The sequence below is a fragment of the Poecilia reticulata genome, chromosome 7, assembly GCF_904066995.2.
Source record: "Poecilia reticulata chromosome 7, P_reticulata-male-v2, whole genome shotgun sequence".
In the NCBI taxonomy this organism is placed as follows: domain Eukaryota; kingdom Metazoa; phylum Chordata; class Actinopteri; order Cyprinodontiformes; family Poeciliidae; genus Poecilia; species Poecilia reticulata.
Window position 1 is genome coordinate 21847527 of NC_088836.1, and position 16131 is coordinate 21863657.

Here is a 16131-nt window from a genome sequence, read left to right on the forward strand (position 1 = left end):
ATCTCTAAAAACGTTCAAGGTGTTGTTTGATTACTAGATATTTTTCTCTGACAACCCAAGTTTTGGAAGCTCACTGATGAGCTTCCAATTGTCTGAAATGCAGATCTGACGATTATTATCTTATTTTCTCATTGAATGAGATGAAGTGCAGGGGCATGAAGCTGCGCTGAACATCTGACTTACCTTTGTTGACACTAAAGTTTGCATTGTTCTTCTTTCATTTAGTATGATTTTAAACATAAAACACTGTAAATACTTGTGTGTAGTGTAGTGCGGACCCAGCGGGTTGTACGTTTACATCGAGCTTCTGTTTTTATTTATAAAAATGGTTTCTTGGCTGACCTTTTTCCCTTCTGGGTGTCATTTTCCACAGGAGGCTCTGGAAGCGTGTCAGACCAGGATCTCTAAGATGGAGCTCCAGCAGCAGCAACAGCAGGTCGTCCAGTTGGAGGGGCTGGAAAATGCCACGGCCCGGACCCTCCTGGGAAAACTTATCAATGTCCTGCTGGCCCTTATGGCCGTCCTTCTGGTTTTTGTCTCAACTGTGGCCAACTGCGTGGTCCCGCTGATGAGGACGCGCTCGCGCTCCGTCTCCACCATCATCGTTGTTCTCCTGCTGGCCTTCCTGTGGCGAAACTGGGACGCTCTGTCGGGGTACACGCATCGTGCTCTGCAGCCCCCAGGATGACCAGATTGGCGCTTTGCTTTGGTGTCGCCGAATGATTATGCTGTTGCTGCAGTCACGCAGGAGACTCAGAGAATGTGATTACGTTGGGATGGCTGCTTGGCCGTGCACTCTGAGCACATTTGGACACAACCTGGAACCAAGATGGAGAGGAAGAGTTGGAGAACAGCTGATGATACTCAAACTGAGGAAGGAGAAGACTGTTTACAGTTCTAAAACAAAACGATATGGTGTTATCCTTCGCAGGATGCAACACTCTACCGTTTTGTCTTTGGAGTTTAATTGATTATAATGTTATTTCTAATAATATTTAATTTCCATTGTTATTTTATTCAGTACCATGTAGCATTATGACCTTCTCCTTTTACACAGAGGAGGATTTAGTCAGGAAACTGGGCTGGCGCCTCAGCCTAAAGGTCCAGTCTAATTTTAGAGACATGTGGGAATGTGGTTGATTGCTTTTAGGAGAAGAAGAGAACTATTACCTTTCTGTGATTGGTAGATTTGAACCATGGCTATGAACTTTATTGGGAGTTGGTCCATTTTTGCTGTGATGAACTGGTTCAGAAGGACTGAATATGGCTGTTGTGTCATGATAACTTAAGATGATGTTATGTTTTCTTAGCATTTCTGATAGCTAAGATCACCTGCTTTGATTTAGCTCCCTTATTAAGTGGAAAGAAACTTGATTAATGAAGGTTATGAATGATAGATGAAGACTCAAGAAGACATGCTGCTCGCCATTTAAAAAGAAAACAACCCATAAACATGGAACATCTGTTGATTTTCAAGCATCTGCCATATGTGTAACACGGAAACAAAGCCGCTTGTTGTCATTAAGAAAATTACATGCAAACCGGTACCGCTGCTAAAAGCAATGACGGAGCGCTGTTGTCCATCTAAAATCAATTTGCCAGGATAATTGCCTCCCACCTGCCATATTTGATATGATCAGTTTAGGGAAAAGAGACCGCTGGTGCTCATCCAGCCCGTCTCGGCAGGATCAGCAATGATGCTGCCTAATATCGACAGTGCAAGTCATCTCCACTGACATGCAAATGCACACTGTCTGTCTTTAACACTGTACTAAAACATTCTCCCTGCGTATGAACAGTTTTTTTTTTTGTCTTTTTTTTCTAGCACTAACTCTGTATTTGTAAACTCCCAGTGCCAAACTTGAATTGAAACCGGGTTGACTGGCACAACTAAGACGATGCTCTGCACTTTTCACATATGGCATGAATGTACGCTGCAGGGTCGTCAGGGACGCAGCTCGTAGTTCTCATCAAGTCAGAGGCTCTACGTGACGTAGTAGAACCCCCACCCTGCCCCCTCCACACCGCCTCCTGGATTTTCAGTGGCAGATTTATTAGGTTGATCATCAAAACTGTCCAACCTCTACTTTAGCACTGCTTGTGACGGCACGTGTCGGGCTGAGGTTTAACAAATCTTCGATAGAGACTTAAAAAGGTTTCACTCTCTAAAGGAAAAGTTGACTCAGGTCAGGATCATCCTCATCGTGGTTTGACGAAAAAACCAACAAAGAAGAACTCGGAAGGTTTTGTGTCAAAATCATTGTAAACTCGGATTCCCTCAAGATAAACAGATTTAAAAAATGTATAATGTATTTATTCATCTGTTCTATTTTGGGATGAGAAGAGCATTTGAGTTGAGTGAGCTGACCATTAACCTTGCATGACTTTTTCAGTAACGCCTATAATGTAGGGTTGTGTGCTAAACCACTTCAGTGCCTTCTGATGTCCTTTTCTAAGTGTGGAATAAATAAAGTGCATTCCCAACTAAGCTTTTTTTTTTCCCCCAACCATTATTACAATTTTTGTCTGCAAGGCATAGAGTACAGCCAGGTACAATGTGACACATCAACATTTTTATTTTGAAACATTCTAAAATGCCAGAGAAAGGTTTAGATGATGTCCTGGCACATTTCTTCACTCATCCGTCCAAAACCGGATTTTATCACCACCAAATTTCAATATTAATATTGTGTTTTGGGGATGTAGTGCCATTCGTATTGTAAACATGGTGTGGGCAATGACATCGGACCAGACAATGTTGTCCAAATGTTTAGCACCAAACTTTAAATGGGCTTTATCTTCAGAAGTGGAAATCCTTCTGAAGAGAGCACTGATGGAGATTATTTAGGTAGAGGTTGGTAGAAAACCCAGAATCTGTACTAAAGTAAGAGTAGCACTACTTCAGCATATTTTTACTTGAGTAAAATTTTATAATGATGTCATTAGACAGAAAAAGATATGTAAAATAATTAGCAAATTCTGGTAGTTTAAAACAGAAATAATGCAAAAGTATAATTACAAAGTTTAAAAACCTACAAACATGGAGCCTCTAAAGGGACATTGAAGGAAAAAAAAACTTTCTGGTGAGCACCAGAAATTAGATTGTTTTTTTCTTTTTTCCTTCAATGTCCCTTCAGAGTCTCCCTACAAAATAAATGTAAGTAGAAGAAAATACTTTTCAAAATCAAATTAGTACAAGCATCTGTACTTGAAAGGATATTCACTCAGTCTAGTGGAAATATGTGTGAACTAAGGGATGAATGAAGCCATCAAATTTGGAGAAGCTTGGAAGGATTTACCAGATTTTTCATGTGACAAATGCAGGTTTAATCCAGCCAAACCTCTAACCCTCTTGAACACGTCACTTGACATTTGTTTCGTATCAACTCAATAACATGATGAGCCACATCTGGTCATTTGTTTTCAGAATTTTGTACTTTTACAGATTTTATATTCCAGCCACTAGATGGTGCTCTTTCATCTGATATATCAGCAGCTCATGGACGCGTATATATTGTGTGCTTCCAGAGAGATGGAGTCCAAACATAAAAAGCTGTTGCTCCTTATCAAGGAGGAAACGGGTTAGGTGCTAAATGGGTCACCACTGGGAGTGTTCTAAAGATAAATGCGCGAACTCCTTGTTTTACTGCCGTTGCATTTTAACGGCCGGCTGAGGGTATTTGACGCTGACCCGTCTGACCCAACCTTGGCTGCATTCCTCCTAAAATACCCACCACCGTTCACCTGCATCTTACTCATTATGTCGCGCAGTTTAAAGGTAACGATGTTGCACTTCATCACTTTCCTCCCCTTCCACGCAGCCAGATTTGATGCGCATGGCTGTGCGCCAAGGAAAACACGCGCGGTGCACTTATCTGTCCAGCTGAAAGCTGCAAGCATAGTGACCGGGGGGGGGAGGAAGGAGAGAGGAGAGAGCGAGTTTTTTCCCCCCAGAGGAGTCCACGTTAAATTGGCACAGGGCGATTCCACACGATTTAGCATCAACTTTAATTATTGCGTGTATTCAGAGATAACACTTCTCTGGCTCGCCTGCGAGCTGATTTATGCAGCGTCTGACTCGCTGGTTCCACAACCAAGTATTCTATTTAGGGATGTGAGCATATGCGCACTTCCAGATTTCAAAAATGCAAACCATATTCACTTTTTTTTTTTTTTACTATATTTTCTGGAGTTGGGGTGGGGGGTTGGGGGGAGGTGCATGTGTTTGGGCTTGAATATTTATGACTTGAAAGAAATCCGCAGTAGATGTCAGAGCCCGGAAAGGTGCGCTTTACGCGTCCATCTGGTTGCACTTTCACGGTTCTTACCGCGCCTTCTGTGCCCAAAACGGAACCCTGCGGATCTGCAGAACTAATCTGAGAGTCGGGCGATTTGGAGAGCACAGAAGGTGGGACGGTGACCCGTCATTAACCTCAAGATGAGCGGAACCACAATACCAGGATGGCGGTGGTGGAGGCTCATCTTGATGGCAACCTGTATTCAAAAGCATCTCATTAATTTGCACACTTGTATGAAAAAAAACACAAAAAAACAGGTTTTTAAAAATCATAATAAATGACTGAACTGTTGCTTTGTTCTATGGAGATTTTGACCAACATTCGGTCTTTTAGGGTACATGCCAAACATCCTCTACTGGAAAAGTCACTAAGCTGAAAAAACAGTTCAGCTGTTCTAGTCGAATCTTCCTGAAAAATCGCATCTTTAGCTAAAGTTAAGGTACAGAAAGGCAGCAAAGTCTCTATCAGTGTATCTGTCAGGAGAAGGGCACCAACAAATTATATTTAGATGTTTTCAGTGAGACAATGGATTAGAGGTTTTAAGAAAGTTACTCTTTTCTTAGTTCAGTCTCTGAAAGTTCACAAAGCTCAGTGTGTGAACTTTAAAAGTTCAGTCTCTGAACTAAGAAAAGGGAGAAGTATTTTCTTTTAGATGCTACACGGAAAGTGTTCGGCCCAAAAAACAACAGTGCGTATTATCAAAAGAACAAAGTAGCCATAGTGGAACATGGTGGTGGCAACAGCATGATGTGGGTTGATGGAACTAAACAGTTTGGGTCAAAATGAATAAAATAAGGAACAGTTTAAATATCAGACAGGTATAACCGTTGACATCCAGGTGTCTGCTGGAGAGCTAAAGATTAAAGTTGATTTTAGTTCTAAACTTCACAGTGAGGCTTAAAGATAGTGACTTTAAAATAGATATCATCACAATCTGAAAGTTTAGGAACGCATTTGCAAATCTGAGTGGGTAAATATTGCAAGTCAAGATGAATGAATGACTCCCACAAAAAAGTCTGGATGCTGCGTTTGAAACAAATAGTGCTTTCATATCCATGCAGCCAAACTGCTGCATCTTTTTAAATTGTTGTATTTAGATTTCTATGCTTTCAGCAAAGCTGCACAGGATACATGACACTTTAAAAAGTTTTTAAAATGTTACTTTCACAATCTCATTCTGGTAATTCAGCAAAATCGGGCATTTTACATCGATGTGTGAACTTTAAAAAGTGACTAAAAGTTGAAATAAGCGTGTTTTTTTTTAGCAGCTGTTGCACCTGAGTTGATGTTTTGATAATAAAATCGAAAATATGAGAGCAAAGATCAATCAGGCAGACAGAGTGCTCTCAAAGGACAATATATGTCATATCAGGGAGGCAGCACCATTCATCACGGTTAATGAGATGACACCCCTGCTTCTGTGAAAGAGCAAGTTTTATTATATTAGCAATGTATTATTATTGCTTTCGTTATTAATCAATATTTCAGAGAAAGGTGACTGCAAACAAGTTTTTGTCTTCTGTAAATAGCGCACCACATTTTAAAAAAAAATACTTAAGTAGTTTTATTCAAAGAAAAAATGTGTAGCTAGACTGCTCTAATGTGTCTCTGCTGAGCTGCTCGGCGGGCAGAGGGGGACAGAGGCAGAGGAGGCAGCCTGAAAAAGGAAACACGACTCGTTTATCGCGTCATTCTGGGCTCGGCCGTTGAGCAGGAAACAGCCTTTCCTCTCGGATTGTCGCCGTCGGAACAAACATACATTTTTGTCTTTGCTCAATGCACCCCTCGGCACAGAACACGCGGAAGCCGGTCAGAAGGAAGAATGCCTCCTTCGATGGAGATAGCCGTCCTGCTCCTCGGCGTCCTGGCTTTGGAGACGCGCAGGAGCGCCAGCGCGCTGCACATCCAGCAGGCGTTCGCGTCTCCAAACCTCACCAATAACTTCGTGGTGGATCCGGTGTCCAGGAGGGTCTACCTGGCCACTGTCAACACGGTGTACCAGCTCAACGGGACCCTGACCGTGGAGGTGGAGAAGAGGACGGGGCCGGTGGAGGACAACCTGTTGTGCCATGCGCCACAGCTGCCCCAGGCTCCGTGCGAGCATCCCAAATCCCTCACTGACAACTACAACAAGCTCCTGAAGCTCGACCGGGAGCAGGGGGTCGTGGTGATGTGTGGATCTGTGTACCAAGGCTTCTGCGAGCTGCGGAGGATGGGAAATATTTCAGAGATAGCGGTGGAGTTCCCACCTCAGGGCGAAAAGACCGTCTTCCCCAGCATGCTCAACATCGCTGCGAATCACCCGAACGCGTCCACAGTGGGGCTCATCTTCAAGAGCCACGGGGGGAACACCCGGCTTTTAGTCGGGGCCACATACACAGGAGCTGGGACTCAGTTCTTCCCAAAGAACCACAGTAAGGAGGACCTGCGCTTTGAGAACACGCCGGAGATCGCAATCCGCTCCCTGAACGTCAAGGATCTATCCAGACTGTTCACCTATGACATCAACCCCTCTGAGGATAATGTGTTCAAAATCAAACAAGAGGTCAAAACCAAAAACAAGCTCAACTTCGTTCACGCCTTCATCCAGAAAACTTACTCCTACATCGTCTTTAACAACGACGCCAAAATGGGCCACAAGGAGAACCAGCCGAACAGCATCCTGGCTCGGATATGTCTGGACAGCGACATCCCCCGAAAGTCCACCGGGTCGGAGAGTAAGAAGCTCACCGAGTCCTACATTCAGATGCCCCTGCAGTGTGGACCTAACGGGAACATTTACAACCGCCTGCTGTCCGTGTACCCCGCGGAGGTCCACGGAGGGAGCGGTGGGGGTCCGGAGCCCTATCTGTTTGGAGTGTTCTCCAAGGCGGACAGAAACTCTGCGCTGTGCGCTTTCAAGTTTGGAGACATCGAGGCGGAGATCCGACAGGGCCGCTCGAACTGCTCCAACTCCCCCAGCAGCGATGTTCAGGTGCTGGACAGCGTGATCCAAGGCTCCGGGGCCGTCTGCATCCAGAAGGGAAACATAGTGGTAAGCTCCACTTACCTTATCTGACGTTAAAAGAGCAAGTTAAAAACGATACGCTGGATAAGTTAGGATTACAAATGAAATAAAAACAAAACAGGATATCAAACGCCATAAAAAAAAAAAAAACATAGTTGTTTTATTTCAGAATTTGTGAAAAAATAATAACCTTTATAAAAATAAACAGTTTGCAAAAATTATTTACACCCTTGAACTTTTTGGAACTTCATTTATTTGGATTTTAAGAAACACAATAACACAATGTAGCTGTAAACCAGATGCGCCACATTGGTTGGAGTAGCTACCTATAGCTTTTTAAGTTCGAAATCTGAAAAGTGTGGTGTACACAGTTTATTCACTGAGATACCCATAAATAAAATTCCACCCGACCAACTGGCTTCAGAAGTCAAATATTTCCACTCGATTATATAATCTAATTTAACAGCCAAATTGTTTTGTGCTGCAGAAAACACAGCATCTCATCATGAACAAAACATGCTTTAGATCAGTGGTTCCCAAACTTTTTCTCCTATGGGGGCGGGGGGGGCCCCGCCCCCCACCTATGGATTACAAAAGGCTGTCTGGTTGAACGACGTGTGGGAGGGGACGGGTGGGAGGGGGGAGAGAGGATTTTTACAGACTCCCTGTCCCTGCCCCTGGGGGGGGGATCAACTTTTTGGGGGGCAAAATGAATGTACGTAGCTGCATAGACAACAACATCGGTAGCCTACAGGCTACTTGTTAAGCTTAAGGTGATATATTGATATTAGCCAGTCATCTTTTAGCTAAAAGTATCGTTTAGCAACTTTACTCAACTCAGTCGGTTAGTTTGGGGGAAAAACTGTGAAATGTTCTTTGCGTTTTGCTGTTTTACTGCCATGATTCTAACACACACCTGCGTAGCTCTGCACAGCAGCAGCAGGTCTCCTTCGCTGCCGCACAGGTCTAAACCCAGCGCGATTGTCTTAGCGCTCATGTTGCGTTTAAAGGCAGCTCGGAAAAACAGATTACCACATGTTAACAACGGATGAAACAGTTTTAACTGCTGATAAAAGTGACAGAGGACACAGATATGGGAAGTGTGGAAGCCCCTACTGTATCAAATTGACATAGGAATAACAGAGAGTTGGCCATTCTAAGGTAAAACCCAGCGCATAAAGCGTTCATGTTTTTTTGTTTTTGTTTTTTCACCCAGACGGCTTCCTGCGCCCCCCCTGCAATGGCACGGCGCCCCCTCTAGGGGGCGCGCCCCACAGTTTGGGAACCTCTGCTTTAGATGAAAGATTGTGATATCAGCAGCATGATGTGGGAACTGGGAAGTCAGATAGAGTTACACACAGGGAAATCCCAGAAGAAATCCTGTTAGGATCTGCAGATGACATAAGAGAAGGTTGGAGGTCGGCCTTCCAACAAAGCATAGTCCAGACTTAAATCTAATTAACGGTTGTCTTAATTAGATTTAATTAACATAGTCTGAAAGAGCTTGAGCTGTTTTTCCAAACAAGTACTGGTAAAAACTGACTTCTCTTTATGTGCTAAATAGAAGCTTGGAGTTATAACTCTACAAAATATTGCTCTATAAGATACTAACCCAGAGATATGACTACAGGTACACACCACACTTTTTAGATTTTTAGTTGTAAAAATAAAAATAAATTGTTCAGAATGCCAATGTGGCATTCTGCGCCATATTCAGGGTCTGCAGTCCTCAAAGCAATTGTCTCCAGTTCAATTCCTGCAATTTCCTATATGCTTGGATATCTAATCCACACATTTTGTTTCATTCCTATGTTGTAAACATAGAAACATAATTTGCTTACTTATGAAACATAGGGCCCCTATAGTTCCTCAGGGTGCAAACATGACAACTGTATCTCACACAGAAAGTTAACCTCCTGAGCCCTGAGGCTCCTGGCTCAGAGAGAGGATCTCCTATGTAAGAAATAAAGGTCATTAGAGATGAAAAGATCTTTAGAGCCACTTGAAAGGTTGTGGGAATGTTCAGACTCCCCTCACATCTAACAGCTCCTCTCTTCTCTGTCTTATCAAATCCGAAGCGCAGAAAGGGTTAACAGCTTACTATGTGTTTTTTTTTTTCTGCTGCAGTTTGTACTTGTGAGTTTTTGCCGCTAACTATAGCTGCAGTGGTCGAGTACAAATAGCCGCTTTGTTGCTGTCCCGTGGTCAGACATTATCTTGTATTTCCACTCACATACCAGGCTAAATATTTGCCCTTAAGGAAACGTCGATGCTGGAAACTATATTTACCCTCTGTTCGGATGCCGTCACACAATGGAGGCAAAGTGAATCGGGAATGTGATGAAATTCCAGATTTCTGTTGTTGTGGTTCATACTGCCACAGTTAAGGTCAAAGGATGCTGCTGTGGCGCGACCAGGGAGCTGCCCTGCTCCACGCCACCGCCTTATTGTCTGTGGGCCCCGGGGCCGCTCCATCCATGACCTGTTTTCTGAATAGATCTAACATCCTACTTGGTCCTCAGGCCTTTGCAATATAGACAACTTCTTGTTCAAAAGCAATTTAGTCCAGATTTGTTTTTCCACTTATGATGGCATAAAAATACTTCTCGGAGAAAAGTTAGTCCCTTTGGTTTTACATTTATTGGCTGCGGACACGTGATCCTTTTTGTAGTTGACAGTTTGAAGGCCAGCACTGAGGGAAAGTCAGACACAATTTATGATAAGAGCGATGAGGCTGTGAGCAGAAGGGGCCCGTGGGAAACAACGCTACAAATATTCACTGTTCTTAATTCTTTCCCTCCCTTTTCTTTTTACTTCTTTCTTTTCTTTTCTTTTTCCTTTTTTGGCTGAGCATGTTCTAAAATATTCAGCAAATTCCCAGTAGATCCTGGTGTTCATCCGAGCGTGGCGCTAATGTTTTATCACTGCTTACCGAGGATTTGACAAAAGCAAAGTCTTATGAGTGTTGAAGAGCATTGTAATCCCTTTTCAAGTATTCACTGACATGCCCACAAAGTAATTTAGAAGAACGAGCAGCACCAGAGTGATAGCTCCTATCACACACCACTTGCTTTCCACCAGACATTAATCACGCCGTGCTCCTGTTGTGCGCTGTGCTGTCCTGTCTTCTAATCTGTGTGAAAAACTGATGAGGATTGATCTCTTTTTCATTTCATCTTCCCTCCCAGTTGCAGCCTGAGCAGCTGGACTGCGGCGCCGCCCACCTGCAGCACCCTCTGGCTCTACGGAGGCCCCTTAGGGCCATTCCTCTTTTTGGAAACTCAGCCCTCAGTTCGGTCTCAGTGGATAATGTGCACAACCACACTGTGGTATTTCTGGGAACCAGTAACGGACGTCTTCATAAGGTGAGGCCCACTGTCGCAGCATTACGGGTGAATGAAACTTTCATTGAATTCATATCTGAGGGTTAGACCCCCCTCCTGATATAATCCTGAAGAACTTATTTTAGGTAGTGGTTAAGCTGAAAAATGGGACATCCAGCAAACAGATACACGTCAGTTCTAGCACACATAACACATATTATTACTAATTATAAATGCATTTGTGGTGTAAATAGTTTTAAATGCTGCTGCATTATTTTTTTTTTAATGCTTTTTAGCCAAGGACAAAAATATAATGCCAAATAAGGCTGAATGATATCTGGAATATATAGACCTGGGATAGTATTGCTGAATATTGCAACAATACTTAACAAATCTTTAAGTTTTTCCCCCTTCATCACTATCTCTTCTCCCAACCGTGTCAATTTTTGCATCAAAGCTGGTAAAAAAATATGATCATCATGGACATCATGTGCCAGGGAAAATACTCCAAAAGGCCGAATATATTACTGGCATACAGACCTTGAATGCTTGGTTCTTAAAAGGGAGACATTACGTGTTTTCCATGAACATGGTGCCATTTTATAACACAATCAAGTAACTAATTACTGCTGCTGCTAGTCAGTAGCTGAGTTGGGGAGTCGCGGGGTAGAGGAGCTCTCTGAGGTTGAGACTGCAGTGCCGAGAACTAGCTTAATGGAAATAGGCGTTATTTTATGAGAGCAGGCGTTAAGGCATCCCAAATGTCTGCTAAAAATGTGAGAATTACTGAAACGTGCATGAAAGAATCAAACAACACTCCTGGTATGTTTTCGATAACGTAATGACGCCATAACATGACATAAAGTTGAAAAAGTCGGTTTTACTAATAACCCCCCTTTAATATACAGCATGCTAAATATTACACTAAAATAGTCATTTGCACACATGGGAATTGTGATGACAACTTTGATTTGACATATAGTAGTGCTGTAATGGTGAGTTCTCGTTATACTGAAAAGTTGGATTTTCCGGGTTCCCGGTCAGAAAAACAAAACAAAACAGCCTGCTGATGCTGGAACTCAGGCCGGGAACATCAGAGCTCGCGGAGCAACCTTGAGTTTCAATATGGCTGCAGGCATGCAGAATGTAATGAATGTTGCCAGTATAAACCGAAAACTATGTACCTCTGACGGCGTGTAGCTCGTTAAACCAGTGGCACACATGTTGTTGTAAAATGTCCATTCCCTTTGTGTTTCAACACATAAAACAGAAAGAGAAATATATTGTTTTTGCCTTGTTTTGCTTTTGCCTTCTTTTGCTAGTTAGCTGCAAAACAAATAGGAAATCCAGATGCTTTCCGACTTGTAACCGGGACGCTCTCATCCTGGGGCAACATCATTTCTAGCTCCCAGCTCTGAATAGTGAGAATTATGCTTAATTCCAAATGTCCGTTGGTGAAAAATAAATATACCCTAAAGTAATGCTGCAAAAACAATACGAATTTCTTCTCTTTGTTCTAGAAGGTGTTTCACCTTTCATCTTAAAGGCTTCTTCATCATATCTGAAGGAAAGACATCCATGGAGCTTATAAAGGTTGGGGGTATACTAGGGAGGAGGTTCATCTTCCAGTAGACAACTAAACAAACAACCACACACACAAAGGGTTTTTCAGATTGAAGCATATTTGTATATTAAAAAGACCTAGTCAAAGTCCTTACTTTAACCCAATTAAGAATCTGTTGCGAGTCTTAAATATTGCTCTTCAGAGGCTCCTCTCTGATTGAATTTGAGCTATTTTGTAAAGTAGAATTGGTGGAAATAAATGTTGAAAGCCATTAGAGACATACCTGGACAGAAACGTAGACTTGGTGGGGCCGAACACAAATGCACACCTTAGTTGTTCACACTTTCATTTAAAGAAAAACTTTACTATTATATACATCTGGTTTTGCTTTGCAACTATGAATTAATTCATGTTCATCTAAATCCCAGTAAAATACGCTAGCCTTTCCTTACACCAATACAAAAAAATATTAGGATGCCTTAATCCTTACAAATGTCCGGTGGAGCAATGGGTAAAAAACAACAGACTAAAAGCACTAACTCCTCAGGTCATAGAGTTATTGCTGTATAAAATGGCCCCTCTGAAAGGAGCTCAAGTTTTTAATTTGATTGAGCCCTGAAGCTTGGAAAAACTGTTGGATCAGGAGACACGCACGGATGCTCTGATGTGGCTGCCGCAGCTGTCGATAAAGCTGAAGGTGTGTGAGAAAACACTCAGAGAACAAGCAGGACTACCTGCTTTCATCCTGTATCTTCTCAGCTCTGTCATCACTCCATCCCCCCCTCCCCCCGGTCTTCTCCACTTCAGTCATCGTCAGGTCATCCCTGAGCAGCCCTAATCATGCGCTCTAATGTTCCTCAGACCTGGTTATTGTCTGGGAGAAGCTCTTTAACGAGACTCAGTGAGGACGCGTGACTCAGCCTTGCCATGTGTTGGCCCGCGACCTCCGCTTTTACACATCCACCGACCATCCAGCTTGTGTCTAATTAGCAGCATTCCTTAATTCCTGTCTCAGTCACATTCCCAGTCGCCCCTGACTGAGATCCCTGCGAGCGCAACAATCTGCTGTCTTCAGATGCCTGTGGAAACAACGCAAGCCGACTCTGAAGGCTTGCTTTGCATGAGCTCTGTGCCTTTTACAGCATTAAAACCATACTGCTGGGAGCTAGAGGGGGTTGGGGGAGGTTCGTTGTTTGGCCCCAACTGAGTTTGCCGTAATTGTTTTTTTTTTTGTTTTTTTTGGAGGCTTTTTGCCGTAAACCAGATGCACCACATTGGTTGGAGTGGTGTAAACAGCACTGAGTGTGTATTTGTGTGAGTCTGTTTGCCTGATTACAGGTTTGACTGTGTTTTTTAGGTGTTTGACTTTGTCTGCAGGCCATTGCGAGAAGGTTTAGTGATTCCATGTGTTTACTTAGATGGATACAAACCCTGAGATTATGCATGTGTGCGTCAACCTTGTAAAATCCAGAGTGTGGTGCTTCGGTGACCTTGCAGCAACAACTTGCTTTGTGCTTTTTAGCTGTATGTGGCTCTGATTGTTTGCGTGCGTATTAGTGTGTGTGTGTGTGTGTGTGTGTGTGTGTGTGTGTGTGGTGATGATTGTGCATGCGTGTGTGTGCCCTGAGGATAGAGCTGTTACAGAGGTTAATGGTGCTGTTAGTGTGTGTAATGTGATTCTGACTGTGAGTTTGGCTCAGACTAAACACAGGGGAGCAGTGGTTCAGATTAAGTTAGACCTCCTTTACTGTCTTTGAGAGAGCCCTCACTGAAGTAATTTGTAATTACATGCATTTTTTTAATGAAGTCTCTCCCTCCCCATTACGACTGACTCCCATTTTCCTGTGTCTGGCAGTTTCCGCCTCTATCACTCTCTCTCTTTCTCTCTTTCTCTCTCTCTCTCTCTCTCTCTCTCTCTCTCTCTCTCTCTCTCTCTCTCTCTCTCTCTCTCTCTCTCTCTAACTCACATCCAAATTTGCTCCCTCCATCTCTCACTTCATCGCTCCATTGTCCCCCCCATGTGATTCCACGTTTGTTTCATCTCAGCCTCATATATATATATATATATATATATATATATATATATATATATATATATATATATATATATATATATATATATATATATAAACCCTTTGATTCACTGTGAAAACAGACTCTATCTACAGATATTGAAATAAAGGGTGCAAAAAGATTTAATCATACTAAACATTTCCTGTTTTAAGTCAGTTTGGATAAACAAATCCCTTTCTGTTTGCTATTATTCTAGTTGCTCCAGAATAATAAGGGAGGTATTTTTGAAAATAAGTTTGTATGTCTTTCTATAAGCGCCAGACAATAGTTTGCAGAACTTTAAAGTCCCAAAAAAAAAGAAGACCAGACCAAACACTCCCAACATGATATTGTCTACATTGTACATCACATAGTGATGGTTCTGAGGTTTGCTAGCTTCCCAGGCCTTCGCCTTGAATGAGTTTCCTAGTGGTAGTCTTGCTTTTGATGTTTCTTTTAGAGTAGATTAGTCTTTCAGCCCAACTTCATTCAGAACTGTCTCGCCTGTGAATGATAACTAACTGGTTTCAGCCAGCGTCTATTTAATGTCTTTTGGTTTTGTTGTAAGTTTTTATTTCCCCATTGTATTTTGAGGCGATGCTTTAAATTTCATCCACAAAAAAAAAAAAAAAAACTGTTCTGGCATTTAGAAAATAGAAAATAAATACATCAACTGGAAGTGTTCATTTTGATTTAAGACTAAACAATGGTTATCGAAAGCTAATGTGACCTTTTATACAGTGTATGTTAGTATCTGGTATCAACTACATTTCTCTTGCTGGCTCACCTCTATCGATCTTTATTCTCCCGGTTGTACACATCCAAACATACTCACACAGAGAGAGGACAGGAGAGAATGAGTGCACAGCAGCTGAGCGTTCCTTGGTTGAATAGAGCCTTTGATCTGCATGAAGATAGATAGAGAATGGAGTCAGAGCGACCTGCCAGTGCAGCAGGTGTTTTGCTGGCTGACCGGGTGGCGCTTTGTGCCACAGCTCACCTCCTATTCTTTACCCTTTCCAGGTGTGTGGGCCGCTGTTTGCAGGCTCCTCGCTGTGTCACTCTCTGCGTGTGTTTGCAGTCACTGGGGCGCAGGCTGAAGACACAATACAGCTGCTTACTATCCCCACTGTGTGTGCTTATAGAAGTGGTGGGTGGCGTTTAAAAATGACAGCAATATTTGGAGCCTGAGACAATGTCTTTCATCCGGCTTTACTAAGCTTCTGTCTGCTTCGATTTAAAATTACCCGGCCTGGCTCAGTAGGTGGTGACGTTTGTTTTTCTTGCGCTGTTCGATGCAGAAATATTCTCCTTTCTTGGACATTGTCCCATTTTGACATGTTACCGCCAGAAGTTTAAATATTTTTTTTTTTAATTCAAATGAAGTGGACAGAAAATGATAAAAGAATGTGAACATCTGTAAAGTGAGGGGCTCATTTGTATCCACAACCTTTACTCTGAAAGCCCCAAACTAAAACCAATTCAAACGCGTTTCTTCAAATGTCATGTAAATAGCTAGCAAAGTTTAGCTGCTTGTTATTTTTAATAGAAAATAATGCAAGTGTTCTGTAAAGGCCTCAACGTTTTGGAAATAAAAAAAGTATAGTACAGCAGCAAACCTGTCAAGACATGACACCTAAACAGGAATCTCCAACTGGTGGGTCGAAAATGACTCTTCAGATCCTCCACTGTGACAAGATAAAATGGTAAGGAATTGATCAGTGCTTTAAAATGTAAAGCCAATAACCAAATGTCGTCCTTTGAAGTTTTAGTGTAAAGAATATTTTTGCTTCGTAATTTGTTTGTGTTTTGGTTGCAAACTGTTCTGTTTTTGGCATCGTTTTCTATAAAAACACAATGTTACACCAAAGAATAGATATCCATTCT

The 16131-nt window shown here is 42.4% G+C and overlaps 2 protein-coding genes across 15 annotated transcripts in view; both read left to right on the plus strand.

Moving 5' to 3' along the window:
* Nucleotides 1-2165, plus strand: part of tmcc1a (transmembrane and coiled-coil domain family 1a) — a 43432-nt gene extending 41267 nt beyond the window's left edge. For all 11 annotated transcript variants that reach the window (XM_008414036.2, XM_008414038.2, XM_081609103.1 and 8 more), the window contains one exon: nt 374-2165. In XM_008414036.2, coding sequence (XP_008412258.2) covers nt 374-688 — 315 coding nt within the window. In that variant the 3' untranslated portion in view covers nt 689-2165. The remainder of the gene's footprint in view (nt 1-373) is intronic.
* Nucleotides 2166-5927: 3762 nt separating this feature from the next.
* Nucleotides 5928-16131, plus strand: part of plxnd1 (plexin D1) — a 104115-nt gene continuing 93911 nt past the window's right edge. For 3 of the 4 annotated variants that reach the window (XM_008414045.3, XM_017305700.2, XM_008414048.3), the window contains exons 1-2: nt 5928-7332; nt 10494-10670. In XM_008414045.3, the coding sequence (XP_008412267.1) occupies nt 6121-7332; nt 10494-10670 (1389 nt within the window). In that variant the 5' untranslated portion in view covers nt 5928-6120. The remainder of the gene's footprint in view (nt 7333-10493; nt 10671-16131) is intronic. The other variant, XM_008414047.3, reaches the window with a different exon arrangement.